We start from the raw sequence: 26,881 nt of genomic DNA, 5'->3' as shown, positions 1-26,881 counted from the left end.
GCGACGGCGCGCGATGCGCAACGGCGTCGGCCTCGCCAGCGCGCGCGGCTCCGGCACGTCCGGGTACGTCCAGACGAACAAGTTCCATCGCGACGCGTCGAGACTGACGCGAGACGCGAAAACGAACGAGGGATGGCGCGCGAGGGATCGCGACGGCGGCGCCGGCGCGACGACGACGCGACGGCCGAGCGCGGCGATCCTCGAGCACAACGCGCTGCGAGCGATCGAGGTGGCGTGCGCGGAGCTGGAGGAACGCATGGCGAGCGAGGGGGCGAGCGAGGGGGCGATCGAGGCGGCGATCGAGAAGACGCGGCGAGACGGGCGAGACGCGCTGCGGCGAAGGCGAGAGACGGCGACGAAGGCGAAGAGCGAGGCGAGGGACGAGAGCACGCACGGGGTGATGCAGAGGAAAGAGGAAGAGATGGAACGCCTGGCGCGGGCGTTCGGGGTGGATAAGAGGGAGCGAGACGCGAGGGAGGGGGACGCGTTCGATCGGGAGCTGCAACAGACGTTGCGAGAGGAGAAGCGCGCGGCGAGGGAGGAGGAAGAACGGCGACGAGCGAGGGAGCGACGGAGGGCGGAGAAGCGGGAGAAGAAGGCGAAGAAACGGGCGAAGAAACGGGAGAAGAGGGAGCGCAAGGAGAGAGAGCGCAGGGAGAAGTCGAAGAGACGCGGCGAGCGAGAGGCGGAGGACGCGAAGAGAAACGCGGCGCGCTTCCGAGAGGAATTGGACGTCGTCGACGCGGAGATTAAGCGTCGAGGTTTGGATCCGAACGCGCGTCCATCCGCGGTGGTTGACGAGCGCCGACGCGTGGACGTGCCTCCGCCGCCATCGCAGCGCGTGGCTGAAGTGCCTCCGCCGCCGCCGCAGCGCCGCGTCGCCGAAGTGCCTCCGCCGCCGCCGCGACAGGTGGATGTGCCTCCGCCGCCGCGCGGCCGCTCGCGCGAGCGCGACAGCAGTCGCTCGCGGAGTTATAGTAGATCGTCGTCTTACTCGAGCAGCGATTCGAGAAGTCGTTCGCCGCCGAGACGCCGGCGCGATTCGAGAAGCGACAGCCGAACGCGCAGACGCCGTCGCGACGACTCTTCGAGCCGCTCGAGAAGTTCGTCCGGGACGAGCTCTCGATCTCGATCGCCGAAACGGCGGCGAGACGAAGGTAGAAGGAGACACGACAGCGATAGCGATTAGCGTAATTGTGAAAGGTTAAAAGATGAGTTTGCGTAGTCTTAAGCCGACGGCGCGGCGCCGGCGTTGGTTTCAGACGCCTTATTGCGCGCGCTCAAAGCGCTCTCGATGCTCTCGAGGATGAACTTCTTCGTCTCATCAGAGAACGGCGCGAGCTCGCGCTCTGTCATCGTTTCATCGACTCTTTTGATTTGGCTGCGCGACATCGTCGTCAGGGCGGCGGCGATCCTCTCGCGAAACTTTTCCTCGTTTATCGCCTCGTCGTGATTCGGGCACTTGTCCCACACTCGTTTGGGCGTTCCCTCGAGCTCTTTCATGAAGGCTTCTTCATCCGCAATGATGGCATCGACGTCATATTTTGCATTCGCGTTCACGCGCGAGACGACGAAGAGCGACGCGCACACGACGGCGAGCAAAGCCCAGCCAAGCGACGTCATAATGTTCCACGCTTTCCCGTTCAACCGCGTGGACACGCAATCCGTGAGAAGGTACTCGCGCACGATGGCTTCTTCGCCGAGGAAAAACGGCCCAAACATGATGCCCCAAAAAGCGGCGATGACGATGAGCGTACTCGCGAGGAGGGCTCGCCGCGATGTTTTGGACAATTCGTCCCACTGCAAGATTGCGCGCAAGAGTTCGTTTCGATGCGCTTCCTCGCGTTCAACCTCGAGGACTTCTTCGTCGTATGGTATGTCATCGAGCGCTTCGCGCGCTTCGACGGCGGTCTTTTCAATGTAATACGCCGCGGAGACGAGCCCGAGCCCCTGCGCGAGTCCGGTGCAAAGCAAACCGATGTCTGCGATCGACGTCCACGCGCTGGTATCATCCGTTGCGAGCGAAGAGACGGCGGTTTCGCGACAGAGTGTGTCAATGCCGCTCGCGTTCGCAGCGTGCGACGCCTTGAGCATAAACGCGCCAGCTAACGTCGTAGGCGCGATAAGAAAGAACACCGGCAGCGTGCCGATGAGCATCTCTCGTACGCTCAGCCGTAAGATGCCAGTCGTCACGCTCGTGGGCCAATCCGGTCCACCGACGAGAATTGCAACTTTCGGAAAGTTCAAGCCTGGTCGAGTGAGCAAATACCGAATCGATCGCATCGTGGTACTGTTCACGTTCACCATACTTCGAATCCACACGCGATTGCCAAGACGTTCGCCGATGCCTTTTTGCTGCATCACGACGGCGAGGAGCTTGATGACGAAGCAGAGCACGACGGCCCAGAAACACGCCCACACGTATCCACGGCTGCCACCGCCGAGGGCGTTCACCAGAGGTTTATCCGTCAGAATGATTCCACCCGTAAGGTACACCGGTAAGCCAGGAATGATTGGAATAAGAAACATCGCCAATCCGACGAGGGCGAAGATGAAGTAGACGAGCGCGATTGGAATCGCCGCAAGTTGCACGCGCAAGTAGCTCAGAAAGACGATCGTGAACGAACCGGCGATAACTTGGAAGGCGAGAACGACAGCGATCCAGTAGTGCACATTAATCATGATACGAGACCATTTCCAATCGCGGAGCTCCTGTAATTGCTTGGCAACCTTGGCGGTGAACCAACGCGAATCGCTCGTCTCCGACGGCGCCGTGCCGAACATCGCGCGAACGCGTTGATTGACGATGGACAACACTAAGTACAGCGCAAACGCAAATGTCAACGGCGTCGAAATTAAGATGGCCTTGAACACGTTGGCGTATTTTTCCGTCACGGCATTCATGATCGACGCGAACAACGGCACAGACGTGACTTTGGACGTGATGGTGTCGAGTCCGATCGTCGCCACGAGGGCGCCGCTGAGCACGACGAGTGCCGCCATGGAAAACGTCACCAAGATGGATGAAAGCGGTTTTGCGCCGCCCGCGATGGATACGGCGACCCAGATTCCGAGAAAGACGAAAATTAAACCGCAGCCGAAGGCCTTGATCGTGAAGTTGAGCACATTTTGCTTGTCGTTTGAACGCATGGAAGACGCCAGCAACGCGCAAAACGTGGCGAAGATTAAACTCGCGAGCGCGGCTAGACACGGGGAAAACCACATGATGTACGCCGATAGACAGTCGGTGGAGAGGTCCAAATCGCATCCAATAGCGTCACGGTATTTGAGCTCCAACGACGTCGACCACCAAGCGTTCACGCGCGATGCCTCGACGAAGAAGCACATGACGACGATGCCGGCGCACGCGTACAGGCTTCGAGCTATCGCGCTCAGATAGCTCGACAGCGATCGATGTGCGAACACTTTCGTGCGCATATACGAGTACACGAGCGGTGACACCACTAAATACAGCGTTGGTGGCGCTTGAGGGTAGCGATACGCGCTCAGGCCGAGGGATAGTGCGGCGAGTATCGCGGCGACGCCCACGAAGACGTCCCTCGCCAAGCGCGTTCGAGCGCCTCTCCAATGCGAAGCATCCGTGACGTAAAGCATCAACGCAATCACCGCGCTCACGGCCAGCAGAACGTTTTCTTTTTGATCCCGTCGTAAAACTCGAAACGTCGTCGAACCAAATCCAATGACGGATGAAAACGCGACGACGTACGACGCCGTCAGCGCGCACGTCGCCGCGAGCACCCAGCACGTCTCCGCGAGCGACAGCGGCGTCAAGTCCCCGCGTTCGAACGACTCCGCCGAACTCACGTACCGCGTGTCGCGCTTCGCGAATCCATCGCGCGTTTCGATTTCGCTCGCCGGCGGCGCCGAGGGCTCGATGATCGCGATCGACGTCGTGAGCTCGCCGATGGGCGCGCTCGGGTCGATCGCCGTCTCGCGAACCGTCGCGGGCGCGTCGGCGTCCCGCTCGCGCGCCGGTCGCCACAGCGGCATGACGCGCGATGCGAAGCTCGCGGCGCGACGTTTCGCGCGAGGGAGGACGACGACGCGCGCGCGCGCGAGAGCGATGCGCGCGTCGAGGAGTGTCGCGACTGTTCGTCTCCCTCGGAAACGCCCATTCATCAAAAATAGAAATGAAGCGCGCGCCTCGCGCGGCGAATCCGCGAACGTTTCCGGGCGCGTCGCCGTTCGCTCTGAGACGATCTAACTAGAACAACACAGAGAGAACGTCATCTAAAGCGCGAGCGAGAAAGAAAACGCGAGTGAGGCAGCGATTCGGAAGTGATTTCGAAAGCGTTTCTTCGCGAAAAATCAGTCGCCGAAGAGTTCGTCAATCGTCGACGGGGTACGTTCCATCGTCGGGGACGTAAAGAGGTTCACTCGGCGTGCCTTCGGGGTGCTCGCCCGGCGCGCGCGGGCCGTAGTCACCCGCGTTTTCTCGATCGGCTTCGAGTCTTCCCACGCGTGTCATCGTTTCCATCAAACGCGCGTAATCCTCGTGCTCTGCACGATCGTCGATGTCGCGCTTGAACTCGCACGTGACCTCAAGATGTTTGAAACCGGCCGAGTACACCGCCGTCGATCTCAACGCATTCATGCACGTCTCGAAAGACGGCAAGCGACCCGTCGGCGTGGGTTCGAGCGCGTCGAATTCAAACTTTCTCGGCTTTACGTGTGGGTGATGTACGTCGATTTCGAGCGCCGAGCAACGAAGTAACACGTCTCCCACCTTGATGTCTGTGTACGCAGCCGCGTATCCGCCTGGTGGAATATTTGCAACCACCGGTGGTCCATAGCCGACGTCTTTGAACTCCAAGCCCATGTTCGAAGCGGGGAGGTTGACCTGATACACCATCGTCCAACGTTCCGTCGTGGGGTCCTTGAACGTCACGTGTGAACGGTCGGCGACGAGGCGGTCGCCGCGGTGCGATGCGCTCGTGCGAACGGCCGCTCGGACGCGTTGCGGCGACGATGTGCGAGAAATGTGAACGAAACGGTCGGACGACGCTAAAGCAAAGGAGAAAGTCATGTCGGGCGCTGAGAGTCGAGATGTGAAGCGCGACGTCGGATATTACACAACGCTCATCGATAAAAGCTCACGAGCGACGCTAAGACGAACCCGCACGCAGAGCTCACGAAAACTTCCTGGTGCAACATGACCCACGCCGGCACAGTCAGCCCCAACACCTCGATGAAGAACTGCGGCAACCAAAACGTGACGAACAACGTGGCGACAAACGTCCCCAAGACGACGCCGAAGGATCTCGCAAATCTCGCGTTGTTATGCTTTTGCGCCGCCGGCGGATCGAGCACGGCGTTAGGACCCGGATCGACGTCCACGAGTTTCACAAAGAACCTGAACACCATCAAAAGCGCGGCGAAGATGGTCACTTGCAGCGTTCGCATGTTCGGCGGCGTCACCAGCGTGACGAGCGCGCACCCCATCGTCAATCCGTAATTGACCACGACGTCCTTCATCGGCGACGGACACGGTCGCGGCGCCCACTTCGATCGGATCACCTTATCCGCGAATCGCACGTTCGTGTCAACCGCGCCCTTGCCGCTCAATCGCGCGCTCAGGCCAGCTTGCAGGATGGCTTCGTACGCCCGCTCGACCGCCGCGAGCTTGTCGCCCTCGCCCTTGTACAGCATTTGCTTGCTGTTATACGCCTTCTTCACCGCCAGCGCGTCCGCGTCCGGCTTGACGCCGAGCACGGCGTACGGGTCCGCGCCCTCGGCGCCGCCCGCGGCGCTCGCGAAGCGCGCGACGTCGCGGCGTGGGCGACGATCGCCGGCGAACGCGAACTTTGAGGTTTTCGCGCGGACGCGCGTCGACGCGACGCGCGTCGCGGCGCGCGCGGTGACGCGCGACGCCGAAGAGACGGTGAAAGACGACATCGTGACTTGAGCGCTCGAGTCGGGCGTCGCGGGTCGGGCGACGCGAGAAGCGGCGTGGTGTGCGGCGGGGCGAGGTCGGCGAACGCGCGCGCGCGTTGTACGTCCGAAAGTACTGGTATTATTACGATTACGGTTTAATTACCATGGCGTCGCGACCCGGGCCGACGCCAATGTAGCGACACTCGACGCCCGAGAGCTCCTCGCAGCGAAGAATGTACTTTTTGGCGTTTTCGGGCATGTCGTCCCAAGAGCGCACGTTTGCGATGTCGGTTTTCCAACCGGGCAAGGTTTCGTAAACCACCTTGACATTTTCCAAGGTGGCGATGTCGGCCGGGAACGCAGTCGTGGTCTTTCCGTTAGGAAGCTCGTAGGCGACGCCGATTTTGAGCTCGTCCATCTCGCTCAATACGTCGAGCTTGGTGATATTCAAGTGCGTGAAGCCGTTGATTTGGTTGGCGTAGTTCAACGCCACCATGTCCAACCAACCGATGCGACGAGGGCGACCGGTGGTGGTGCCGTACTCGTAGCCGAGTTCGCGGAGTTTATCGGCGACGTCACCGAAAAGTTCAGTCGGGTACGGACCCGCACCGACGCGCGTGGTGTACGCCTTGGCGACGCCGATGATGGTTTCAAACTTTCTCGGCGCCAAACCGAGGCCATTGCTAACGCCACCAATCGCTGGGTTGGAGGACGTCACGAACGGATACGTACCGAAATCCAAATCAAGCATGGTCGCGTTCGCACCCTCGACTAAGATCTTCTTCCCGTTCCTGTGCGCGTCGTTGACGTACTCGACCGTGTCCGCGATGAACGGCTCGATGCGCGACGCGATTTCTCTGTATCGCACAATCTCCGCCTCGACATCGTACTCGAAACCATCGAATCGAGCCGCCGCGTCCGCCGCAAGCGTGCGCAAAGCGTTCGCAAACTTATCGGCGTCTCGAATATCCCCCAAACGAACCCCGTTGCGCGTCGCTTTGGAGGCGTACGCGGGACCGATGCCGCGCTTCGTCGTACCGATTTTATTCCCACTCAACTCCGCCTCGCGCAAGCCATCGATTTCTTTATGAAGATCGAACAACAAATGCGCGCGATCAGACACCATCATACGCCCTCGAGCGTCCACACCAGCCTTTAATAAAGCGTCAATCTCATCAAACATCCCCGGAAGGTGCACCACGACGCCGTTGCCGACGACGCACGTCGCGTTTTCATTCAAAATCCCGCTCGGAACGAGATGCAGCGCGTACTTCTTCCCATCATCGTCATAAATAGTGTGACCCGCGTTCGCACCGCCTTGACATCTCGCCACGACGTCGTATTCGCGCGCCAAAATATCCACTAATTTCCCCTTGCCCTCGTCGCCCCACTGGCTTCCGAGCACTGTCGCGCGCGACGCAAACGCATCAATCTCTCCGTCAGTCCCCGCGCGCCCATCGCCTCGTGCTTCGTTCACCGCGCGCGCGCGTTCGAATCCCTCGGCCTCCCTCCATCGTCGCGGCCGTCGTCGCTTCGCCTTCGCGTCTCGTCCCGCTCGCCGCGTAGGGTCGCGTTCGCCCGCGTCCCGTCCTCCCTCCCCCCGACCGCGCGCGTTCGCGTCCTCGCGCCCTCGCATCGCGCGCTCTCATCGTACCCGCGCACACTTGTCCGAGCGACGCGTATTCACCGCGCGCGTCCGCGCTCGCGCGCGTCGCGATCGCGACGCGGCGCGCAGCCTTTTCGCGCGCGGCGATCGGCGCCGCGCGCGCGACGCATCGTCGCGCGGTCGCCGGCGCGGACGCGCGCGCCGGCGCGCGTCCTCGCGACGCGGGCGCGCGCGCGCGCGCGAGCGCGTGAGCCATGGCGTCGCGTCGTCGTGTGGCGCCGCCCGCGAGGGCTCGACCGCCGACATCGACCGCGGCTTCTGCAAACCCTAGATGTCACGACCCGTCGAGTCACGACCCGTCAGAACAGCGAAACATAAATCCCGGCGAAGGACGCACAGAAGCGAAGGTTTGGCCCATGAGAGACGACGCCCGAAAGCGCGGGAAACGCGGATTGTCAGCGGCGCCGACGCGATTGGGCACACCGCGACGCGCGCGCGCGAGACCGGCGCGCGTCGTCGAACCGCGCGGGCGCCTCGAACCGCGCGAATCTCGATCGCGCGCGAGACCGGCGCGCGACGAAGGCGCGGACGATCACGCGCGGGCGGTCGACGCGATCGGACGATTACGCGCGGGCGAGACCGGATCGACGATGGACGGGACGCCGACGCGCGGAGACGGGACGATGCGGCGCGAGCGGGACGGCGCGATGGCGCGGGATGCGTCGACGCCGACGCGGGCGATGGATCGGGCGAAGGGTGGGGTCGGGGAGAAACGACGGGCGGCGGCGATGATGACGACGCCGACGCCGCGCGCGGCGGACCGAGGGGGGGGGGCTGGGCGAGGGAAGGAGACGCCGGAGAGCGTCGTTCGAGCGCCGATGGCGGGCGGGGATACGCTGTGGTCGCCCGTCGCGGTGCGCGCGAGCGTCGGGGGCGGTGGAGGGTTGGAGAGCCCGGAACGCTCGGGAGGGACGCCGACGCTCGGGGGCGAGTCGGGAGACGAGGAGACGCGCGAGGCGACGATGGCGATGCCGGCGGCGACGGCGACGATGGGTGACGGTGCCGAAGGGTATACGTATGGAACGCCGCCTTCGTCGCCTAGCGCGAGGAATAGCGCGCCGGCGTGCCCGGCGACGCCGTTCAAGGCGCGAAGAACTCGTCAAATCGGCGCCGACGACTCGTCGGCGCCGAGGCCTCGAGGACGCGTCGTGCGATCTTTACTCGAAGAATTTGACGCCGCGGAGCGCGGACTTGAGGATATGTTGGGCGACACGCACAGCGAAAACACGACGTTGCGGACTCTGGACGATGGGTTCGATCCGTTTGACGATCCCGAGTGAGTCGTATTTACAAATAACAGACCGCTAATTTTAGTACGCGGGGCTGACGTCTTGTAACACAACACGAGTACATTAGAGCACTTCAACGATCGCCGCCGTGCTTTGTTTCATCTTTTTCGTAGCCACCGTCGTCACCCGCGAGCGCGTTTTCGATCTCCTCCACGACGCCTTTGAACGCCGCGCGGTCGAAATCCGGAATGTTTGCGCCGAGTCGTTTCATCGCCAAATGCACATTCTCGAGCTCTCGCGCCTCGTCGCGGAGATCACGGATCTTACTCAACTTGGTCTCATCGTCGTTATCATCGAGGGTTTTCACGCGCGTGAACTTCTGCGCGATCGTCTGCGCGCGTTCGGCCGCCCAATCCACGGCGGTTCGGCACGCGGAGTCAATCGTCGCCGACGCCACCGGTTTCAAAGCGCGCTTCAGCGATACGATGTCCACGGCGATCGCGCCGTCGTTCGGACGAATCGATCCTGGCAACGCGTCGACTTCCTTCTTGAACGCATTCGAACGCGCCACGATCTCGCTCAAACGTTCAATCATCGACGATTCGTCATCGCCTCCGTCTGCGTCCGCGACGGCGTCTGGCGATTTTTCGCGCAACCGCGTCTCGACGACCAGCAACGCCTCTTGCGCGCTCGCGAACGTGTCGCGGACGAGGTCACAAAATTTATCGATGCGATTTTCAAACTCTTCATCCTCGAGCGAGCGCAAATCGACGGCGTCGCCGACGCGCTCGCCGAGCGAGGACGACGTCCAGGCGGCGGCGCCGTCTCGAATCGCTCGCTCGAACGCATCCGAGCTCGGTACGAGCGCGGACGTTTCGAAATCAAACGTGGTTTGAAATATCGCTGACTCCGACGAACGCGCATCCCTCACGTACGCGGTGAGTTCTTCGAGCGATGCGTCTCTCGCGCGCGAAATCGCGACTCGAAAACACATCCAAATCGAGCGCTCGAAAGATTCCAGCTTCATTCGAAGCGCCGCCACGAGCGCGCGCTCGGTGTAAGGATACGCGTCTCTCGACTCTGACGCCGTCACAAGTCGATCGTCGCCGATCGTGGGCGCGAGCGCTGGCTTTCCACCGTTCGTTCCGCTCGATCGTCGACGGTACCGCTTCGTCGCCGCGATCATGGGCTGTAGACGCTCATCCAAATCGGCGAGAAATCGTCGCTCGATCGCGTCTTTGGCGATTTCCACATCGCTGGAAATCGCCGACGCGACGTCACGAATGTGCGTCGAGCCTTCGTTTGCGAGTCGTAGCAGAGTCTCGAACAGAGCTCGCGCGTCGTACGTCGCCGGCGCGAGATTCGCTTCGTCGTCGAACTCGTACGATTCTTCGACCTTCGTCGCCGGCGCTTCCTCGCGCCGAAACACGCGCGCGTCTCGCGCGATCGAGTGACACGCGTCGTACACGCGCATCATCGTCGGAACGGCGTATCCCGCGAACGCATCACCGTAAATCGCGGACGATTCCTTAAACCGCGCGCGCGCGCGCCGAAACTTTCTCCTTCGCGCGTGCGCGCGCATCGTCGCGAACGCCTTCCACAGTCTGTGCAGTCGAAACGTTCGCATCGACCGCAACTTTTCAAAATTCGCCTTATCCCGCGACCACGCGTCGATCGGCACGAACTCGATCGCCTCGCACGTCCGCGCGTCGAACGTCGTCACGCCGCGCGCCGACGCCGTGTCGAACCTCCGCGTCCTCGTCTCTTCCTCCGCGTGCTCGCCGCCGCGTTCCGCGACCTCGTACGTCGCGCCCGCGCGTCCATCGCTCGACGCCGTCGGGCGATAATACCCCCCCGCGCTCGTTCGCCGCGCGCGGTACTCGAACGCGTCGTCGCTCGCGCGCGTCGCCGTCGCCGTCGCCATCGCGCGCGCGTATTTTTAGCGCGACGATTCGAATCGTCGCGGGCGGACGCGACGCGTCTCGAGACTCGCGTAAAACACGAACCGTCGCGACGGCGGCGCGCGCAAACCCTCGACGGCGACCGCGCGTCGCGCCGCACGCGCCGACGCGAGGCCGCGCGCGCGCGAGCGACGCCGACGGATCGAGCGACATGCGCCCCATCCTGCTCAAGGGCCACGAGCGCCCGCTGACGTTCATCAAGTACAACCGCGAGGGCGATCTGCTGTTCACGTGCGCGAAGGATCATCACCCGACGCTGTGGTACGGCGATAACGGCGAACGCGTCGGGACGTACGTCGGACACAACGGCGCGGTGTGGACGTGCGACGTGAGCGATGACTCGTCGACGCTCGTCACCGGGAGCGCGGACACGACGGCGAAGCTGTGGGACACGAAGACGGGGGAGTGTTACTTTACGTTTGAGTTCGACCAGCCGGTGCGGGCGGTGGCGCTGAACGCGGGAGGGACGCAGTGCGCGATCACGACGGATCCGTTCATGGGAGTGCCGAGCGCGATACATATCGTGAATGTGAATCTCGGGGATCGAGCGGCGCAGCGAGGGGAGGTGGTGAAGAGGATTGAGGGACCGCAAGGGCGGGTGACGCGCGTGATGTGGGGACCGCTGAACAAGACAGTCGTCACGGGGGGCGAGGACGGGATCATTCGAAGTTGGGACGTCGAGACGGGTGATGTCTTGAAGATGTCGCAGGAACATTCGAAGCAGATTCAGCATTTGGTGATGAGCGACGATGGCTCGCACTTTATCAGCGCGTCGTTGGATAAGACGGCGAAGGTGTTCGACAGCGAGACGTTGGAGTGCCTGAAGACGTACAGCGCGGATCGTCCGGTGAACGCGGCGATTTTATCGCCGATTAGAGATCACATCGTGCTCGGTGGTGGTCAAGACGCGATGGCGGTGACGACGACGAGCTCAAAGGCGGGGAAGTTTGACTCTAAAATTTACCACAAGATTTTTGAAGAGGAAATCGGCGGCATTCGCGGACACTTCGGTCCGATCAACGCCCTGGCGTTCAATCCCGATGGTCGCTCGTTCACGAGTGGCGGGGAGGATGGTTACGTTAGAATTCATCCCTTAGATAATTCTTACTTCGAAATCCCTTAGGAAGACCGAACGACCAACGCGTTGTAATAGAAAACTGAAACGAAACACGTTTTACGCGTCGTCGTATTCATCATTACAGCTCATCGCGCGCGCGCCAGACGCGCGACTCTACGGAACTTTGAGCCCGATCACCCACGCCAATTTCTCGGCGAACGCAAGCAAGGCTTCGTCGGTGCCTCGTCTGGACATGAGCATCAAGCCGACGGGTTCGCCGGCTATTTCAATAGCGGGCAAAACGACGCACGGTAATCTCGCGATCGAGCCGGGAGCACCGATCGCGAGCGCCGCGTTTCGCGCCTCGGCGAGCTTACTGAGAGACTCTTCGCTATCGTAATCGGTGGCCATCGGCGCCGGCCCGCGCGCGGCGGGAAGGAGCAAGATAGAACCGTCGGCGAGGAGCGCGTCGAGATGGTCGGTGATGCGTTCGCGTAACTCGCGGTGATGCGTCATGGTCGCCGCGTCGACCCCGGCCTCGGCGAGACGAAACCTATCGCGAATTCCAGGACCGAATTCCGGTCTGTGCTCGGTGATCCACGCGCCGTGAGATCCCCAGACTTCGGCGGTTTGAATGACGCGAAAAGTCTCGCTCCACTCGGTTATGGGGGGCAACGCGCTCCTCCCGCTCTTGTCCGTCAAACCGACGTCGGAGAGCATGAGATCGACCAGCCCGAACGCGTCTGGCGTCGCGCCACCCCGCGCCTCGATGAACACGCGTTTGACGCCCTCTGAGGATAAAACTTGACGGATCTCGCGCCTCACAGCGGGATCGACGAGCGCAAAGGCGTCGCTGCACATCGCCAGTCGCCCTTTACCGATTTTCGCGCTCGTCTCCGCGTCTTTAGTGTCGGGGTCGAGTAAAACGTCTCCCAACACGCGCAGTGTCTTCGCGTCCTTCGCAAACCACCCCACGGTGTCGAAACTATGACTCAACGGCACCACGCCGTCCGTCTCCACCCTCCCGTGCGTCGGCCGCGCGCCGTACAATCCACAAAAACTCGCCGGCAACCGCACGCTCCCGATCGTATCCGTCCCGATCGCGATATCCGCTAAATCATTGCACACCGCCGACGCGCTTCCGCTGCTCGATCCTCCTGGAATCTTCCCCGGCGCGTTTCCTCGCGCGTTCTTCGGCGTCCCGTAGTGAAAATTCTCCCCCTGCAAGCTCCACGCCAGCTCATCCATGTGCGTCTTCCCGACGAACACCGCTCCCTCGTCCAGCACTTTGCGCGCGCACGACGCGTGCGCCTCCGCCGCGTCTTTCCCGATCGTCTCGAGGTACGTCGGGTTCCCCGCGCCCGCGCGCAGCCCTCGCACGGCGACGTTATCCTTCACCGCGACGCGCAGTCCCCGGAGCCGCCCTCCGCGCGCGCCGCCCACGTCCGCGTTCGCGATCTCGCCCTCGCGCGGGTTCTCGACGAAGCAATTCGCGCGCGCGCGCGCGTCGTCCGCCGCCCGCGCAGCCATGGCTGAGACGCGCGCGCGTCGCCGCGTCACTCTCGAGCGCGTCGCGCGCGCGGCGCTCGACGCGCGCGACGCCGCGCCGCGCGTCGCGCCGCGCGCGAGCGCCTCTCGCATGCGCGCGTCGCGGTCGGACGCGCGCGCGGTCGACCGACGTCGCGAAGTGACGATTCGAGTGCCGACTCGAACATGTTCGCGCGCGCGACGACGCGCGACGACGACGACGGCGACGACGGCGACGCGCGCGCGCCGCTCGAACGGTTCGTCTCGGAGCACCCGAGCGTGTACGGCGAACGCGTCGTCGCGCGGTTGTCGGACGCGGAGCTGTTGATGGCGCGGTGCGCGAGCCGCGCGATGCGGCGCGCGACGAACGCGGCGGCGCCGGAGCGAGCGAAGACGCTGCATCGCGTGCGGTTGTTCGAGGACGACGCGCGCGTCGACGTCACGCACCCCGTGCGCGCGGACGACCCGATGGAGATCTGGTGGCGGAAAGTTTCGGCGGGCCGGCTCGGGCGCTGGGGGCTATCTCTGGGGGCGGAGACGATGTTGGGGACGATCGCGAGACCGCCGCGAGGACGCGGAGACGCGCACGTGAAGCATCGTTTGCGGTACCTTCGCGAGCGATTGCGATGCGATTGGGACGCGCGCGTGACTGAGGCGTGCTTGAAGAGAGGGTACCTCGGATCGTTCGCGTATTGCTGCGATAACGGGTGCCCCGCGACGCGGAGGCCGCCGGCGAAGCAGACGTGGCTGCTCGAACGGGGCGCCGATCCGGAGGAATGGTTTGCGTGGCTGAAGAAAGAGTTCGAAAGAGACGGCGATGCGAAATTGTACGACGTCGCGATAGACGAGCGCACGAATCGGATCGTGAAAGTTGGGTGCGCGGACGACGAGGACGATCGAGGAGACGATCGAGGAGACGATCGAGGAGACGATCGACCGCGTTCGCCCGCGGAGACTTCGGACGCGATGAATTTTGAGGACGTCTTCAAGAAGTTTGACATGAAATAGAATGAAATAGAATGAAATAGATTACTGACTACAATGCGATGCGCGATGCGAACTTACTTCTTCGCCGGAGGGGCGACGATGTTGAGGATTTTACCGGGCACGTAGATTATTTTTTTGATGTCGACGCCTTCGGTGAACTTTTTCACCGAATCTTGCGCCAACGCCGCCGCCATCGCATCGTCTTGCGACGTTTCTAAGCTAACCGAAATCGTTCCTCGCATCTTACCATTTACTTGCACGCCGATATCCACCGTGTCTTGCACCAGCAAGCTCTCGTCGGCGACGGGCCAAGCCGTTTGCGAATTTGATCCCGAGTGACCGAGACGCTCCCACATCTCTTCGCTAAGGTGCGGCGCGTAAGGAGACAAAAGTAAAGAAAACGGCTCCAGGATGTCGCGCGAGACTTTGTCCATTTTTGTGCAAGCGTTGGTGAGTTCCATCATCGCGGAGATGGCGGTGTTGAAACGCATCTGCTCGGTTTCCTCCGTAACCTTGGCGATGCACTTGTTCAACGCCACGAGGCCCTCGTCGTCGGGCTTTTCATCCGTCACTTTGTCCAACAAACGGTGCGTTCGCGCCAAAAACCTGTAGCAACCTTCAACACCCTTTGTTTGCCAAATCTTGGTGTCTCGCAACGGACCCATAAACATTTCGTATAAACGAAGAGAATCGGCGCCGTACTCGCCGACGACGTCATCCGGATTGACGACGTTGCCGCGAGACTTGCTCATCTTGTGCGCACGCGCGGAGATCTTAACCTTCGGGTTAGCGGTGAGAACGAAACCGTCACCCTTTTTCGTGACATCACTCGCGGGCACCTTGATGGTTTGTAACCCGCTCGTCTTGTTACCTTCGACGAACGCGCCGTCGGCGTCCACGTGCGCCGAATACTCGACTTCGCCCAAAATCATCCCTTGCGAAACCAATCGTTGGAACGGTTCCTTCGTGCTCACGACGCCGATGTCGTACAGCACTTTGTGCCAAAACCGCGCGTAAAGCAAGTGCAACACGGCGTGCTCGGCGCCACCGACGTATAAATCAACCGGCAACCAATACTTTTCGAGCGAGCCGTCGATGAGGGCGTCTTCGTTCGTCGGGTCGATGAAGCGCAGGTAGTACCAGCACGAGCCCGCCCACTGAGGCATGGTGTTCGTCTCCCGGCGCGCGGGCTTTCCAGTGCGCGGATCGACGGTTTTCACCCAGTCTTCGCAGTTCGCCAGCGGACCCTCGCCCGAGCCGCTGGGCTTGAAGTTGTCCGTCTCCGGCAACACCAAAGGAAGCTCAGATTCAGGAATGGGCACCGCGGTGTTCGGATCGTCTTCGGGGAACACAACCGGGAACGGTTCGCCCCAGTAACGCTGACGGGCGAAGAGCCAGTCTCGGAGCTTGTAGTTGGTCTTCTTGTACCCGACGCCCTTTTCGTTGACGTAGTCGATGATTTTGAGCCCCGCCTGGACGTTGTCCAACCCGTCCACGTCGATGGCGGCGCACTTGCTATTCATCATCTTTCCGCCGCCCGAGTACACGCCTTCGGTGTCTTTCGGCTTTTGCACGACTTCAACGATGGGTAAATCGAACGCTTGCGCAAATTCGTAGTCACGTTCGTCGTGCGCGGGCACAGCCATGATGGAACCGGTGCCGTAAGATCCGAGCACGTAATCGGCAACCCAAATGGGGAGCTTTTCGCCCGTAAGCGGGTGCACGGCGTACGAACCCGTAAAGACACCCGTCTTCTCTTTGCTCAATTCCGTGCGCTCGAGATCGCTCTTGCGAGATGCCGCGAGAACATACTCGGCGACTTGATCTTTTTGCGCGCCTCCCGCGGAAAGAGCGTCGATCATCGGATGCTCCGGGGCGACGACCAAGTACGTCGCGCCGAAGAGCGTATCCGGTCGAGTGGTGTACACTTCCAACTTTTCGGCGTCGGCGCCCAAGCCGTCCACGGCGAACGCGAGTTGAGCGCCCTCGGACTTACCGATCCAGTTTCGTTGCATTTCCTTGATCGAATCCGGCCAGTCGAGCTCGTCCAAGTCCTCCAACAATCGATCGGCGTATTGAGTGATTTTCAACATCCACTGCTTCATCGGCTTGCGAATGACGGGATGGTTCCCGCGCTCGCTCAATCCATCGATCACTTCCTCGTTCGCCAGCACCGTTCCGAGCGCTGGACACCAATTCACCGGCACCTCGGCTTGGTACGCCAAATCTTTCTCCAACAACTTTAAAAAGATCCACTGCGTCCACTTGTAATACGTCGCGTCGCACGTCGCCACCTCTCGATCCCAATCGTACGAAAACCCGAGGCTCTGCAACTGCTCGCGAAACCTCCCGACGTTCGTTTTCGTCGTGTCTCTCGGATGCGTTCCGGTTTCGATCGCGTACTGCTCCGCCGGCAATCCAAACGCGTCCCATCCCATCGGATGCAACACGTTGTGCCCCGTCATTCGCTTATACCTCGCCACGATATCCGTCGCCGTGTACCCCTCGGGATGTCCGACGTGCAGCCCCGCGCCGCTGGGATACGGAAACATGTCCAGCGCGTAAAATTTCGGCTTCGTCGCGTCGATCGCGCGCGGCGTCGCGAACGTCTTCTCCTCCCGCCAAAACTTTTGCCACTTCGCCTCGACGTCGCCGAACGCGTACCCCGCGCTCGTCGTCCGCTCGCTCTCGCTCGCGATCGCCGCGCGTCGCGTCGCGTCGATTCGTCGTCGTCCCGTCGTCGCCGTCGTCGCCGCCGTCGCCGCGCGCGCGCCGCGCGTCCGCGCCGTCGTCGTCGTCGTCGCCGTCGTCGCCGTCGTCGTCGTCATCCATCGCGCGCGTCGACGCATCGTCGACGCGAACATCGCGCGCGCGTCGCGCGCGGCGCCGCACGGGCGCGTCGTGTGCATGCGCGCGCGTTCGCGTCGCGCGCGCGCGTCGGTGCGCGGCGCCGCGCGTCGCGACGGCGCGCCCGCGACGCCGCCGAGGGTTTGTGCCCTGAAATCCGTGTTGTAAACGGACGGACCGTGAGACTCGAGCGTTACTCGAGCGTTTTCGCGCGCGCGGCGACGACGACGACGCGCGACACAGCGCGACGAAGAGCGCGAATCGCGATGCCGATCACGCCCGGCGTGCACGAACCGCACGTCGCGTACGTCCCGCCCGCGAGCGAACACGCGTGGGGCGCGAAAGGGGACTGGGCGGGGAAGAGCGCGCGCGATTGTTACCTGGAGGAGCAGTACGAAAAGACGCGCACGACGGAGGGGTACGACGGACGGATCGATCACGCGCGATTGAGGAATCACGAGGTGCGGCTGAGGGACGAGGACTCGAAGTTCGTGCCGAACGCGAAAAACGTCGCGCCGAGGGCGAAGGATTGGAAGGCGGGCGCGCACGCGAACGCGTACTAAACCGAACCGCGTTACACGGCGCTAACGCTAGTCGCATTGTAACGTCAACGTCACGCGACGGGCGAGACCGGAATTGAATCCACCCACGTTTCTGTGTTCGCACAAGTACAATCGTTGGCCGTTCAGGGGAGATAACGTGCCGTCGGCGTCGACGGGGACCGTCTTGTGCGCCCCCACGATGGTGCTCTTCACGTGCGCGGGCATGTCGTCTGGGCCCTCCGCCGTGTGTCTGAAGAACTCGTCGTTCCACGACTCGGGCACGATGTCGTTCAACGCGTCCTCAAAGCGCGTCGCGAACGTGGGATCCGACGGTCCGACGACGAGCGACGCCGACGTGTGTTCGCAAAAGCAGTGCAAAGTGCCAATCGTCCCCGGTCGGTGCGCGTCGCGAATCGCCGCCGTCACGTCGTCCGTGATGTCTCGCAAGCCGCGCTTTCCCGCGCTCACCACGATCGTCGTCCGCGCCGTCGCTTCACGCGCGTCGCACACCGCCAAGACGTCGCGCGCGTGTTCGCCGCGCGCCCCGTGTTCGCACAGGTACAGTCCCTGCCACGTCCCCATCCGCGCGCGCCCGTTCGTCACCGGCGCGCGCACCGCGCCGCCGACCAGCATCGCCCTCGCCGCCGCGCGCGTCGCCTCGTCCTCGCTCGCCTCGCGCACGATCGCCGCCAGCGCCTCGTCCAGGTCCGCGCGCACGTCCGGGTCGCAGTTCTCGTTGACGGCGAGCGACGCCGCCGCGTCGCCGTCCGCCAGCGCCCACGTCGCCGTCCCCGCGCGCGGCGTCGCCTCGCACGCCGGCGCCTCGACCAAGTGGCACCCGCTCGCCCGCGCCCTCGACCGCGTCCGCGTCCGCTCGCCCGCCCGCGCGTGCGTCGTCAGCGTCACCACCACCTCGCGTTCGCGCGCCTCCGCTCCCGCGTCGCCGAACGCGACGAGCGCGCACCCGCGCGCGCCCGCGCCGCCGTCCAGCGCGACGCCGTCCCACGTCCGCCCGACCGCCGCGCTCGCGACGTCGGCGCCGTGCCTCGCGAAGACGCGCGCGAGCGCGTCGACCGCGCCGGTCCGTCGCGCGCCGTCGCGCGTCGAGACGAGCGCGACGTCGTCGTCCGTCGCGCACGCGTGGACGACGCCCTCGTCGCACCGCGCGAGCGCGACCGCGAGGGCGGCGTCGGCGCGAAGATCGATCGCGACCGCCTCGCCGGGGCGCGCGCGGACGCGCAGCGCGGCGCGCGCGACGTCGGCGCGCGGGGAATCGACGGACGACGACGACGCGATCGTCGCGACGCGCATTGTCGCGCGCGCGCGATGGCGCGCGGCGCGGCGCGAGGGACGAACGAAAAGGGTCGCGCGCGCGCGCCGACGACGCCGCGCGCGCGCGACGGCGACGGCGCGCGCGACGCCGCGCGAACTGACGCCGGAGACCGACCGGATGCCGAACGTCGCGACGACGACGACGACGACGACGTCGAGCGCGCGCGGAAGCGACGGGCGACGGCGCGAGCGGCGCGATTGGGATTTTTCGGCGCGCTCCGTAAGGCGGTCGAGCGAAACGCGCTGATGATGGAGAGCGACTCGAGCGATGATTACGATTCGGACGAGGACGCCGCGCCGGAGCGCGCGCGCGCGGAGCGACGGCAGAGCGCGTGGGCGCGCGCGGTGGGAGAATCGGACGCGGATGAGCTGGAGAAGATGATGTCCGACCTGTCGGGGGCGAGGGAGATGGCGATGCGGATGCGGTCGGACGTCGGGGGCGGCGGCGACGCGGAGGAGGACGCGACGACGGCGGAGCGCGAACGCGGGGCGAAGCGCGAGGTCGAGGCGACGCCGGCGACGTCGGAGACGAAGCGAGGCGACGAGGACGACGGTTCGGGGGGGATGGCGATCGCCAAGAGAGTCGCGTACGAGGTCGGCGCGACGGGGGCGGCGATGTTTTCGTCGGCGGGCGAGGCGACGAACGAGGACGAGGACGGTTCCGCGGGTTCTATTTTCGTCGACGTTCGCATGATCCAGTGCTTGAGCGGCTTATTCATACGAGTGAACGTCGAATCCGGGAGCGGTTTGCTCGCCATGGACGCGGGCGAGACGTCGGACCCGTACGTGAAGGTGTCTATCGTCAACAGCGCCGGGCTCGCCGTCGACGGTCAAGTACACCGAACGGGGTACCGCCCGAAAACTACGAATCCGGTGTGGAACGAGTCGTTTTACATGGGTAGCGAAAAACTGAGATATAAGGACTGCTCGTTGAAGTTTGAAGTGTACGACTTCGATCTCATGTCAGCCGACGACGCCATGGGCTCGGCGACGTTGCCTCTGACGCATTTCGCGAAAATGAAAGCCAACTTTAAAGACGTAAAGTCAGTGAAGGACACCGACGCAAAGGTGATCGATCCATCGCCTTCACTCGCCGACGCGCTTTCAAAGTCACCATCGCAAGTGCCCGCGGCGGCGTTACATTTGCACAAAGTAAAGAACACGCCTGAAAACCGGGCACCGACGCACTTTGACGACGGATACTTCGTCGAACGCAACTCAAACGAGCTGGTCGTGCACTTTAAGCTGCGACCTCCGCGGACGTCGTCGTTCATATTCGAAGAAGCCAAAGCGATGTTGTCCTTCGCGAAGCAGCTGGTCGACCCACGAAACTTTGGAAAGAGCTTCAACCAAACTGGAGTCGGTCTTTGGCTAAATAGCAAAGTCGAACAAGCCGTCGACGTTGGAAAGCGCCGTGCTTTGAAAGTCATCGATGCGACGATTGAGGAAAAGAAGAATAAGGTTTGTGAACTCGCCGTGGCGGATCGCGATATGCCGTCGGTGATCCGAAACTATCTCGCAGGCGTTGTGAACATGTACATCTCGGATATTCAGCAGGGGCTGATGAGCGACTTGGGGATTCGTTTGAAAATTCTAGACAGCGCTAAATCGCAAGGATCCGCTCAAGCAGATCAAAATGACGCAGAGCAGGTTAAACGCAGGAGCGTTCCACAGAGCTTCAGCATGAAGCGTTCGGTGTTTGGATTATTTGAATCTATTCGGTGCTGGTACCTTTACAACGAAGTTCCGGGTGATCTCTCCATCTTCGGTAAGGTGCGAAATCCTTATTGGTGGTTGTTCCTCGTTTCAAAGCTCTACTTTGGTCTCGGTCTCCAAGCGTTTGTGTTCTTCATTCGTCTGGCTCTCGTGGATAGGCGAGACGAGTGGCAGATGTTCGAGTACATCATGGTTTTCAAGGGAATTCAGTTCATTTCGGGAACGATTTCCGTCTTCGCCGGCGTGTTCGCGTTCATCCAGTGTGCCGGCGTACGTGACGCTGGCACCACGCACACGTGTGACACCACAGGACCATGGGTAACAGAGATGCAGTCGTGTGCGATTGATTCGAGCACTTGTGTCGCGCTCAATGTCGGCGCGTACCTCGTACGTATCATGATGTGCTGGTACGCGTTTCACAAGCTCCGTCGTTCGTTCGCGTTTGGGCGCGCGATCGCGAGCGATCACAGATTGGTTGGTGCTAGAATTCGAATCACAACCGTTGGAATCGGTTCACGGTATAAGACCTACGGCGCGTTGAAGAAGGCTTTGAAGTATATTTTCGTTAAGCGCAAAGAAACGCCGCTCGAACGGTTCCGTCGAATCGTGAATTTGCAGCTTGAACGTCTGGCGGCGGCCAAAGGTATTCGTGGTGGTACGGCACGCGCGCGAAATGCGTTCAAATCATTTCATTACGTTCACCGCATCGCCAAAGTCAAGGACTACGATGTTGCGAGCGGAATGCACACGTTGTACTACAAGGATGACCTTACGCACCAGCGACATCAAATCGATCTCGGCACGGTGACGTATACGGTTATGAAGCTCAAGCACATCCAACCGCGCCGCGTACAGCGCATTCTGTGGATCTACGAACTTGTCACCTTTGCGGTCACCGTTGGTTGCTCCATCCGATTTCTGGCGTGGGTCGACTGGGGTCGCGGCGAAACCTGGCAACTTTACGGCGTCGCGTTTTGGGGGCAGACTTTGTACAACCTTCTCGCGTTTCCATTCATTTTGATGGTCATCCCGGGCGTGAACAAGCTCATCTGTCACGCCCCGAAGACTGGATACGACAGAAATGGCAACTTGAAACGCTTCAGAAAGCGTGCGACGTTCGAAGAAGACATCGAAGACGAGCCCAACCCGCGTTCGCGGTGCGCGCCGGCGTGTTACCCATTCGTCAAGCCCTGGCGCGTATGACGCGCGCGACATCGTCGACCCATATTTATCTCTCATCAATAACCAACATCATCGATAACAATAACCAACATCATCGGTACTGTATCGCGTACTGTAATAATCATAATAATGTCTCGGGCAGACTCACACCATGCCTCGCGCGAAAAATCCAAACCCGACGCGCGTGCGCGTCGCGGGCGTGGACGTCGACCCCCCCTCGTCCGCGCGGCGTCCGGACGTCGCGCCGCGCGGCGAGAAGCGCGCGGCGGCGAACGACGCGTCGCGCGCGAAGAAACGCGTCGCCGCGTCGCCGCGCGACGGTTTGATTAATTTCGCCATCGACGATGAAAACGACGACGGCGTCGCGCTCGGGAGCGCGGTCGCGACGCGGATCGGCGCGGCGAGCGTGACAAACGCATCGGCGTCGACCGTCGTCGCGGTCGTCCGCGCGTCGCGTCGGACGCGCGGGGAGACGCGCGATGGGACGGCGACGGCGACGACGAGCGCGCGGGGCGACTTCGTCGGCGGCGAAGTGGAAGTGGATGCGGCGCCGTCGACGCCGGACGCGATGTCGCTGCGGTTTAAGTGTGAGAATGATGCGGTGTATCGCGTGGATGGGGTGAACGCGGAGGCTTTTAGGGTGGTGATGCGGTCAGGGATGGCGACGGCGCGGTTGACGAAGGATGGCGCGGAGGGCGGACGGTTGACGGTGAAGATGAAACCGGTAGCTTTCGAGGCGTGTTCGGAGGTGCAAACGGCCGGTGGGTGCGTCACTAAAGGGTTCGCGAAGGTGTTTAAGGCGCTAGCGGTCGTTTACGCCGGATTGTGCGACGATGGTATCGATGGAGAAGCGCCCGGTAGATTTGACGGCGGTTTGGATTTGGCGGGTATTTTTGAAGCCGTGAAACCGAACGAGAACGCGTGTCCAGAAGCCGATCGAGACTACTACGCGCTCTTGCCGACGCCGCGATCATATCAGAAACAAGCCGTGGGATGGATGCTGGCGAGAGAACGAGCGAAGGATGCGCCGGCTGGGGCGTTGTCGGCGAAACGCGGCGGCGACGTCGACAAGACAGAGTTGCATCCGCTTTGGCGCGAACTCCCGGAGGGAGGTGGCTACATAAATCCGTACTCGGGTCATCTCACGAAAACGCGATTCGAATGCGATTTTGAATCTGTGAGCGGCGGTATCTTGGCCGATGAGATGGGTCTTGGGAAAACGGTGGAAGTAATCATGCTCGTGTTGGCGAATCGCGAGCCGCGGCGCGCGCAAAGTCGATCTCAATTTGTCCCTCCGCCCATGACAGATGACATGAAAGAGGAAATCGATGATGTTGTGCTCATTAAAGACGATGAAGCGCCCGTGAAGGTGTGCTGCCCGTGCGGTGCGCGACATGACGACCCATTCTACGACGGTTTGTGGATCGAATGTGAAAAGTGCGAGACGTGGATGCACGCAAGATGCGTGGGGCTAGCCCAAAGCAGAAATCAAGAGATAAAACTTATGAAAATGTCTGAGGAAGAGCGGGGACGAAAGCTCAAAGATTTCACGTGTGGTAAATGCATCGCCGCGCACGCGAGCGAAACAGTAGACGAGACGTGCGGCGCCACGCTCGTCGTCTGCCCGAGCGCCATCATCAAACAATGGCGAGACGAGTGCAAGCAACACGTACGCCCGGGCACGCTGAAAATCATCACATATGAGGGACAGTCGAAGCGAAGTGGCGCTGGGGGCTCGATGAAGGGCGTGTTTTCCGCCAAGGAGCTCGCCGACGCCGACATCGTACTGACAACGTACGACACGCTTCGTACTGAAATCGACATCGACACCGCCAATGGACACGGCTTGGCCGGCGCTGAGAGAGCACGACGATATGAAAAGAAGTATGAAGTGGTGCCGACACCACTGACTCGATTGAAGTGGTGGCGCGTTGTTCTGGACGAGGCGCAAATGGTCGAGTCCACGGTGTCAAAAGCCGCCGAGATGGTGCGCCGGCTGCCCACAGTGCACCGATGGGCAGTCACGGGCACGCCCATTTCGCGAGGTTTAGGGGATATATTCGGTCTGTTAACGTTTCTGATGGTGTCTCCGTTTCAACATGGTGACTTTTGGTGGCGACGTATGATTGAAATACCGTACATGAGTGGCGACGTCTCCGCGCGCGAACTTCTTCATAAAATTTTGAAGGGCTTGATGTGGCGAAACTCGCGCGCTGACATGGAGCGACAACTAGGAATTCCTCCCCAAGGTGAAGTCGCCACGTGGTTGCGGTCAAGCGCGGTGGAGCAGCACTGGTACTCCCGACAATACGCCAACTGTGCGGCCGACGCCAACGCGACTCTGAGACGATTCATCCGTCACGCCGACAGCGAAAGCCTTCCACCGAACAAAGCATCGAGCGTCATGGGACCTTTGTTGCGATTGCGTCAAGCGTGTGATCATCCGCAAGCGGGATCACACGGTCTTGCTGGCGGTATTCGCGCCGGCGCTAACGTGTTGACGATGGAGCAAATTTCTGAAAAGCTTGTCGAAAGAGCTCGCATCGAAGCCGAAGAGGCGCAGCGTCTCGTGGCGTTTTCGCTCAACGCCCTCGCTGGGATCGCTTGGATTTTAGGAACTTTCGACATCGTCATAGAAACGTATCGTGAAGTCCTTAAGCTCGAAGGTGAGGGGAAGCAGCGAGGCATTCGGATGGACACCCTTCAAAGACTTCACGCGCTTCACAATCTCAACTTGGCCATGCGCGAAGTCAAGGCGAACAAAGAGTTACTAAAAGGCAAGATAATAGCACCGACGATACGGGACGATGATTTGGAAAAAGAAGCCAATTTAGAGCGAGCTGCATACATGGCACAGCGTGCTGGCGGCGTCCCTGCAGCGACGCGCGAACTCGAAGTTACGAGTGCAAACGTGGCGAAGCATTTAGCGTTTGGCTCGATCGCGCGCGTGGACAAATTCACGTGGTGGCTATTCATCCTCGATCATGCGATGACGTCAGAAGGAACCGCAGAAGATGTTGCGGCGTCGAATATACTCGCGCGTGTGCTTGAAGCTTTGGATGGACGCTGGCAAGACAAGCAAGCACCTTTTCGAAGCACCGACGGTTTGAAGATGACGATGGCGAACGATTTGGAAGAAATTCACAACACACGCGCCAGAGTCATGGAATCTGTCTCAGAAATCCGCGTACGGGTTGAAAATCCGAGTGAAGATGATGTGCGTACGATCGGTTCGTGCTCAAACTGCCGTAAAGATACGGACTTTGCCCTTCCCGGCGTGGTGTGTATGTTTTGCAAGGCCGAACCGTTACTTTCGGAGTTTGAGGCAAAGATATTCGGTGTTCGCAACCTGCGGCTTCAGCAAAATCGCACCAATGACGACGATAGTCAGAACAGGGAAACGTTTGTGCCACGCGTTTCTCGTTACGGTCGGAAGTATGAACGAGAGGAAACCAACCGCGGTGGAGCGAGCTCGGTGGAAGCCGTGCTTCGTATTTTAGTCCCCATGGTGCATTCGTTGAGTGCACCCAGTTCGTATGTTGAAGAATCCGCGGCGCACGTCGCTGCGCTTGAAGAGATGCGCAAGGAATTTTACAAAATATCGCAGCTCATCGTCCAACAGAGGGAAGAAGTCGCGTCTCGCGACGAGCTCGACATGGCGGTGGCGAGAATACGCACTCGGCACGATCACGAGCTTCCACCGCACGGCTTCCATCGGTTCACGGGTTGGTTGATGCAAAACGATCCCGTGCCCGAGGGTCTCCGAGGGTCGGTCATCTATCGAGACGAAGTGGAGGGTTTGAGCGTCAACTACACGACGCAAAAGCTCGTGTACGAAAAGGATTTGCGCAAAGCGATGTCTCAACTCAAGTATCTGGAGGACAATCTTCGCGCGGAGAACGCTGGCGGAGAAAACACTATAGCAACTGATTGTCCGGTCTGTATGGTGTCATTCGCGGGAACTAACGCTGAAATATGTGTTTTCCCTTGCGGTCACCGAACGTGCGTCTCGTGCGCTCTCGACTTGGTCCGACGCGAGCACGGGGAGAGAGTGTCGTGCGTCACCTGTCGCGTTCGTGCGTACGTCGAAGAGTTGATGTACGTGAACAACGTTGACAATCGCACGGGAGTGCGAGATGCGGCTGATTACGTGAGGCGCGGTAAAGGAGGCGACGTGCGATTTCTTACGGATCTGCTCGGCGTCGAAGCCGACCTCCTCGGCGGGGAACAACAAGTGCTCGTCTCCGGGAGCTGGGGCACAAAAATTGAAGCGATCATTCGACGTCTGAGATATTTGCTGTTGCGTGAGGATGACGCTAAAATGATAGTGTTTTCTGAATGGGACGACGTCCTGGACGTGGTCGAAAAAGCGATGCGCGCGAATGAAATTCGCTTCGTTCGCGGCGTCTCTGGTCCAAAGTTTCGCGACGTCATCGATACATTTAAGCACGACGCCGCGTGCAACGTTCTGTTGCTGCCGCTTAAGCGTGGCGCGCACGGTTTGAACCTCACCGAAGCGCAGCACGTGTTACTGCTCGAGCCCGTGCTCGATCCCGGAATGGAAGCCCAGGCGATCAAGCGCGTCGATCGCATCGGACAAACGCGCCCGACGTGCGTCCACAGGTTTTTCATTCGCGACACGATTGAAGAAAACGTGCACAATTTTTCGCGCCAACGCGCGGACGCCATGAGTGACATCGCGAGCGACGTCGCCCTGCAGAAGAAGGGCAAGGACGCAGGCTTGACCCTGGGCGAATTGCGCGCGCTGCTCGAGCGACCGGATGGACGCGCTCGACGCGCGCTCGACGCGCGGCGTCGCGACGGCGACGGCGACGACGTCGATCGCGAGGTTATAGAATTAGAATGATGAACGAACATTGTACACATTGTAAAACAACGCACCAGCGCGCGCGCGCGCGACACACGTTCTACCGATTCGC

At 61.4% G+C, this 26,881-nt stretch overlaps 13 protein-coding genes across 13 annotated transcripts; 6 read left to right on the top strand and 7 right to left on the bottom strand.

The window, feature by feature from the left end:
* Nucleotides 1-13: 13 nt before the first annotated feature.
* Nucleotides 14-849, top strand: OSTLU_31991 (predicted protein; the record flags this gene model as incomplete). The annotated part of the gene is made up of 2 exons (XM_001418330.1): nucleotides 14-761; nucleotides 839-849. 2 exons carry the CDS (start codon nucleotides 14-16, stop codon nucleotides 847-849), a joined length of 759 nt encoding a protein of 252 aa, XP_001418367.1.
* A 378-nt stretch (nucleotides 850-1,227) lies between these two features.
* On the bottom strand, nucleotides 1,228-4,011 carry OSTLU_31990 (predicted protein; the record flags this gene model as incomplete). The annotated part of the gene is made up of 1 exon (XM_001418114.1): nucleotides 1,228-4,011. The coding sequence occupies one exon, from the start codon at nucleotides 4,009-4,011 to the stop codon at nucleotides 1,228-1,230; it is 2,784 nt and encodes a 927-aa protein (XP_001418151.1).
* A 337-nt stretch (nucleotides 4,012-4,348) lies between these two features.
* Nucleotides 4,349-4,873, bottom strand: OSTLU_31989 (predicted protein; the record flags this gene model as incomplete). Its single annotated transcript, XM_001418113.1, has 1 exon — nucleotides 4,349-4,873. The coding sequence occupies one exon, from the start codon at nucleotides 4,871-4,873 to the stop codon at nucleotides 4,349-4,351; it is 525 nt and encodes a 174-aa protein (XP_001418150.1).
* Nucleotides 4,874-5,100: 227 nt separating this feature from the next.
* OSTLU_31988 (predicted protein) lies at nucleotides 5,101-5,916 on the bottom strand (the record flags this gene model as incomplete). The annotated part of the gene is made up of 1 exon (XM_001418112.1): nucleotides 5,101-5,916. One exon carries the CDS (start codon nucleotides 5,914-5,916, stop codon nucleotides 5,101-5,103), a length of 816 nt encoding a protein of 271 aa, XP_001418149.1.
* A 102-nt stretch (nucleotides 5,917-6,018) lies between these two features.
* OSTLU_19549 (predicted protein) lies at nucleotides 6,019-7,531 on the bottom strand (the record flags this gene model as incomplete). The annotated part of the gene is made up of 2 exons (XM_001418111.1): nucleotides 6,019-7,299; nucleotides 7,501-7,531. 2 exons carry the CDS (start codon nucleotides 7,529-7,531, stop codon nucleotides 6,044-6,046), a joined length of 1,287 nt encoding a protein of 428 aa, XP_001418148.1. The 3' UTR covers nucleotides 6,019-6,043.
* A 677-nt stretch (nucleotides 7,532-8,208) lies between these two features.
* Nucleotides 8,209-8,841, top strand: OSTLU_15648 (predicted protein; the record flags this gene model as incomplete). The annotated part of the gene is made up of 1 exon (XM_001418329.1): nucleotides 8,209-8,841. The coding sequence occupies one exon, from the start codon at nucleotides 8,209-8,211 to the stop codon at nucleotides 8,839-8,841; it is 633 nt and encodes a 210-aa protein (XP_001418366.1).
* An 82-nt stretch (nucleotides 8,842-8,923) lies between these two features.
* On the bottom strand, nucleotides 8,924-10,714 carry OSTLU_15647 (predicted protein; the record flags this gene model as incomplete). Its single annotated transcript, XM_001418110.1, has 1 exon — nucleotides 8,924-10,714. The coding sequence occupies one exon, from the start codon at nucleotides 10,712-10,714 to the stop codon at nucleotides 8,924-8,926; it is 1,791 nt and encodes a 596-aa protein (XP_001418147.1).
* Nucleotides 10,715-10,858: 144 nt separating this feature from the next.
* OSTLU_49739 (predicted protein) lies at nucleotides 10,859-12,919 on the top strand. The gene has a single exon (XM_001418328.1). The coding sequence runs from the start codon at nucleotides 10,903-10,905 to the stop codon at nucleotides 11,872-11,874; it is 972 nt and encodes a 323-aa protein (XP_001418365.1). The 5' UTR covers nucleotides 10,859-10,902; the 3' UTR covers nucleotides 11,875-12,919.
* Nucleotides 12,920-13,521: 602 nt separating this feature from the next.
* On the top strand, nucleotides 13,522-14,343 carry OSTLU_92837 (predicted protein; the record flags this gene model as incomplete). Its single annotated transcript, XM_001418327.1, has 1 exon — nucleotides 13,522-14,343. The coding sequence occupies one exon, from the start codon at nucleotides 13,522-13,524 to the stop codon at nucleotides 14,341-14,343; it is 822 nt and encodes a 273-aa protein (XP_001418364.1).
* A 53-nt stretch (nucleotides 14,344-14,396) lies between these two features.
* Nucleotides 14,397-17,150, bottom strand: OSTLU_41128 (predicted protein; the record flags this gene model as incomplete). Its single annotated transcript, XM_001418109.1, has 2 exons — nucleotides 14,397-16,562; nucleotides 16,677-17,150. 2 exons carry the CDS (start codon nucleotides 17,148-17,150, stop codon nucleotides 14,397-14,399), a joined length of 2,640 nt encoding a protein of 879 aa, XP_001418146.1.
* Nucleotides 17,151-17,810: 660 nt separating this feature from the next.
* OSTLU_10571 (predicted protein) lies at nucleotides 17,811-18,185 on the bottom strand (the record flags this gene model as incomplete). The annotated part of the gene is made up of 1 exon (XM_001418108.1): nucleotides 17,811-18,185. A coding segment is annotated over one exon (375 nt), but the record flags the coding sequence as incomplete, so codon positions are not given.
* An 852-nt stretch (nucleotides 18,186-19,037) lies between these two features.
* OSTLU_24634 (predicted protein) lies at nucleotides 19,038-22,067 on the top strand (the record flags this gene model as incomplete). Its single annotated transcript, XM_001418326.1, has 1 exon — nucleotides 19,038-22,067. One exon carries the CDS (start codon nucleotides 19,038-19,040, stop codon nucleotides 21,960-21,962), a length of 2,925 nt encoding a protein of 974 aa, XP_001418363.1. The 3' UTR covers nucleotides 21,963-22,067.
* Nucleotides 22,068-22,509: 442 nt separating this feature from the next.
* On the top strand, nucleotides 22,510-26,808 carry CHR3522 (predicted protein; the record flags this gene model as incomplete). Its single annotated transcript, XM_001418325.1, has 1 exon — nucleotides 22,510-26,808. One exon carries the CDS (start codon nucleotides 22,510-22,512, stop codon nucleotides 26,806-26,808), a length of 4,299 nt encoding a protein of 1,432 aa, XP_001418362.1.
* Between the last annotated feature and the right edge of the window lie 73 nt (nucleotides 26,809-26,881).

Source organism: Ostreococcus lucimarinus, chromosome 6 (genome assembly GCF_000092065.1).
Source record: "Ostreococcus lucimarinus CCE9901 chromosome 6, complete sequence".
Taxonomy (NCBI): Eukaryota; Viridiplantae; Chlorophyta; class Mamiellophyceae; order Mamiellales; family Bathycoccaceae; genus Ostreococcus; species Ostreococcus sp. 'lucimarinus'.
The sequence above is the reverse complement of the archived record's forward strand: the minus strand, read 5'-3'. Positions and strand labels throughout refer to the sequence as shown.